Source organism: Apium graveolens, chromosome 8, assembly GCF_009905375.1.
Source record: "Apium graveolens cultivar Ventura chromosome 8, ASM990537v1, whole genome shotgun sequence".
NCBI classification, from domain to species: Eukaryota; Viridiplantae; Streptophyta; class Magnoliopsida; order Apiales; family Apiaceae; genus Apium; species Apium graveolens.
Window position 1 is genome coordinate 36,518,236 of NC_133654.1, and position 4,170 is coordinate 36,522,405.

Genomic DNA, 4,170 nt, shown 5'->3' on the forward strand with positions numbered 1-4,170 from the left:
TGCGGAGGGTTTTGGTTTTTTTTAAGATTAAATTTACATTTTCGCTGCGTTTATGTGCTAAAAAACCCTTCAGTTGAGGGTTCCAGTATGGCCGCAGCTTTCAAGAGGGTGACCGGTCAATGGGGACAGGTAAACTTTAAGCAGTTTTTTTTTGTTTTTCATCCAGATAGCTTTCCTTTCCTGAATCATATTCCTTTTCCTTCCCCCAGGTCGGGAGTTCCATATCCATCTATTCTGATATCGCTTTTACTGAGGTCCTGTAGGCCAACAACAGGACCAGGGCTGAGAATATCTGGGCGGATAATCTGGAGGATGAATTGGATGAGGCCCGGGAGGGCTTCCAGACTGTTGAATCCGGGTTGAAGGAGCAGCTGAAGGGCGAGAAGACCCGGACCAACGGCCTCGCCAAAGAAGTGGAGAAGCTCAAGGCTGACCTAGCTGCGAAGGAGAACCTGGACAATGAGGCCATCATCGCTGAGTTCAAATCCAGCGATGTTTATGATTTTGAGATGGCCCAAGTCGCGGTTCTTGAGGTTCGCAGGGCCTGGATCATGGCGGAGAGGCACATCCAAACTGATCCCCTGGCCAACTGGGGTAGCTTTATCCAGGATTTTCTTGCTGCCAAATTAGCTGTTGAGAAGGGTCAAGGTGAACCAGAACCTTATGATGGTCCTAGCCTCAGTTTCCTTTAGATTTGCTCTAGCTTTGTCAAGCTTCTCGGGCCTTGCCCATGTAACTTGTTGCTTTATTTCAGAACCCTTTTCTTCTCTGGTACTTTGATTCCGAATGATTAGTAATTCCCTTGTTTAGAAATATTGTATTTGTTTATGCTCTTGATTCGGGTAAGAGTGCCTACCCGGGGACGTTCGCTTTGTGGCTTGATCCGGATCCTTGGGTGGATTCTAATCCGGGTTGTGGCTGACACTTGAAAAATATTTAGTGCAAAAATAATTTTAATCTAGGTTATAGCTGTGGCCTCCCAACCTGGATTAGGTTTATAGCCGGTTGAGTTCCCGGTATGAAGCCTTATTAGGTTTAGCTTGTAACCTGGATTGTTTGTTGTTATGGTTGTTCTGCAACTCGGTTATGGCCCCAGATCTGGATTAATGTTTTCTTGTGCTTTATTTACTTGGAAAATAATCTCAGTATATAATAGTAGCTTTCAACCTGGGTTCGGGTGCCTATCTGGGTTGATGTTTGTTTTTACTGTTGGCTTTCGATTCGGGTATGATGCCATAGTCGGAATGATGTTTGCTTTTGCTCTTTTATGTACTTGGAAAATAATCTAAGTACATAACAGTTGCTTTCAATCCGGATTTGGATTTCTATCCGGGTTGATTTTTGCTTTTAATATTTGCTTTCAATCCAGGTATGACACCATATCTGGATTGATATTTGATTTTTGTATTGGTTTTCAATCTGGGTATGACACTATATCTGGATTGATGATTTCTTTATTTGCTCTATGTACTTAGAAAATTATTCCAAGCAAATAGTGGTTGTTGTTGACCCGGATTTGGATATTTGTCCAGGTTGTTTCCTTTTAATTTTGGCTTCTAATCCGGGTATGGCACCATATCCGGATTGGTTTTTTTTGCTTTATTTGTAAGTTAAAATAAGAACTGGGTGAAAAATGAAAATTCTTTTCATTGACTAGAAATTTTCTTCATACAAAATATTTAATCAGATATTGGTTGCTTGCCATAGGCTACAGGTTTTTTGGTTGCTTTTTGCTGCTTTTTCTATTGATAGAATTTTCTAAGCCTGAGTTCGTGCCGGGTGTTTGGGATCTCGGATTCATCCAAGTTCATCAGCTTATAGGTTTTCGGCCTTAAAAATTCTTTGATTTTATAAGGCCCTTCCCACCTGGGCATCAGCTTTCCAGTGTTTGTAGGATCTGAAGCTTCTGTGTCTCGAAGTACCAGGTCTCCAACTTGGAAGTTCTTGACCCGGGACTTCTTGCTGAAGTGCTCCTTAGTTTTTTCTTTGTACTTCTCCATCCTTGCAACAGCCTAGTCTCGGACCTCTTCGATTAGCTCAAGGTTTTCCCTGAGCCCCTCCTCGTTGGCTACCTCGTCAAAGTTTATTTCCCGGTGAGAGGGGGATCCTACCTCGATGGGAAGCATTGCTTCAGCCTTGTAAGCCAATTTGAAGGGTGTTTCCCATGTGCTTGTGCGGGGACTCGTTCTGTAGGCCCATAGTACATTTGGAAATTCTTCCAGCCATTTGTTATTGCTTTCTTTGAGCCTCTTCTCGATCCCACGGAGAAGGATCTGGTTCGTCACTTCAACTTGGCCATTTATTTGAGGGTAGGCTACTGATGATTTCCTGTGCCGGATGCCTCGCTCCTGGAGGTAAGATTCAAACTCCGAGACAAGTACTTTTGGGACTCTGAACCTCATCAATATGTTGTCCATAAATTTTATGAAATCTTGTTGGTTTATTATCCGCATTGCCTTCGCTTCAACCCATTTGGCCATGTAATCAATTGAGACTAACAAGTACCTGAGGTCTCCTTTGGCCCTGGGGCAGGGTCCCATAATGTCAATACCCCATACAGCAAAGGGGATTGGTGACAGGACTGAGGAGGGTAGGACTGGGCTGATCCGGGGCACATTGCTGAATAACTGGCATTCCTTATATTTTTTCACGAATAACTGGCCATTGATGAATAACTGGCCATTGATGAATAACTGGCATTCCATATATTTTTTCACGAACTCTAATGCATCCTGGTAGATGGTTGGCCAGTAGTACCCTTGTCTTATGATCTTATGAGCTAGGGCCTTTGCGGATATGTGATCTCCGCATATCCCTTCGTGGACTTCTATTAAGCAATATTCTACCTCCCCTGGGCCAATACACTTCAGGATGGGTGATGAGAAGGTCCGGTGATAGAGTATCCCCTCTTCAATAAAAAAGTTTGCTGTTTTGGCATTCAACCTTTGAGCCTTCCCTTTGTCTTCAGGGAGCTCTCCCTTCTCCAAGTAGTTGATAAACAGAGTCATCCAATTCGGGCTGTCATCTATTCCATGACTTCTTCAGATTCTATGATGGGTTTCTGTAGTTCTTCGAAGTAGATAGAGCAATCTAGGTCAGGTGAATTCTGAACCAGTTTGGATAGCGTGTCGGCTTCCGAATTTTCACCTCGGGAGATCTGTAGAACTTGGCTTTTTGGTATTAGAGATAGGTAGCTTTGGAATAGAGCTTGGTACTTAGCTAAAACTGGATCATTGGCTATGTACTCATCGTTTGTTTGCTTTACTACAATCTGGGAGTCGTTGTAGATGTTAAGGTTCTGGATTCTGAGGGTCTTGGCTAGCTTCAATCCCGCTATCAGGGCCTCATACTCTGCCTGTTTGTTTGTCGCTGAAAAGCCAAAGGAGATTACAGTTTGAATTGTGAAACCTTCTGGGCTCTTTAGAATGAGCCCGGCTCCTGACCTTTCATTTGTTGAAGAACCATCTACTTTGAGAGCCCAGGCTCCTGGGTCTTGATCATTGTCGCTCTCAGGGTCAATGCTCATGGGGCTAGGATCTTCTTCCGGGAAGTTGCATTCTATGATGAAGTCAGCTAAATCCTAGGCTTTGATTGTTGTTCTTGGAATGAAACTCAAGTTGAATTGGCTTAGCTCAACTTCCCAGTTTACTAGCCAACCTGAGACATCTGGCTTGTGTATTATCTTCCTTAAGGGTTGATTAGTTACAACCCGGATCTCCCTTCCCTGGAAGCAGTGTCTGAGCTTCCTTGATATTATGACCAAGGTGAAAGCAAACTTTTCTAACCTTGGGTACCGGGTCTCCGCATCTTTTAGTACTTGGCTTACATAGTAAACTGGTTGCTGTTTGCCATTCCCTTCCCTGATCAGTGCTAATCCAACAGCCAGGGCTCCTGCTGATAGGTAGAGGAACAGGGGCTCCCCGGGTTGGGCTTTGGTTAAGATTGGCGGCTGGGAGAGATAAATTTTTATTTCTTCGAATGCACTTTGGCATTCCGTGCTCCAATTTACTTCCCTCTTGTTGGTTTCTCCTTTCAATAGGTCGAAGAAGGGTAGGCATCTCTCAGCTGGCTTTGAGATGAATCTTCTGAGTGCTACCAGTGACCCTTCTAGCTTCTGAACATCTTTCTGGTTCTTGGGGGGCCTCATCTCCTGGATCGCCTTTATATTCT

The 4,170-nt window shown here is 43.9% G+C and overlaps 1 protein-coding gene across 1 annotated transcript; it reads right to left on the bottom strand.

The window, feature by feature from the left end:
• Positions 1 to 3,025: 3,025 nt before the first annotated feature.
• Positions 3,026 to 3,526, bottom strand: LOC141679492 (uncharacterized). The gene has a single exon (XM_074485983.1). It carries the CDS (start codon positions 3,524 to 3,526, stop codon positions 3,026 to 3,028), a length of 501 nt encoding a protein of 166 aa, XP_074342084.1.
• Between the last annotated feature and the right edge of the window lie 644 nt (positions 3,527 to 4,170).

Bases quoted from the DNA above. Each gene is read 5' to 3' on its own strand.
- LOC141679492 (XM_074485983.1), bottom strand. From the start codon at position 3,526: ATGAGCATTGACCCTGAGAGCGACAATGATCAAGACCCAGGAGCCTGG.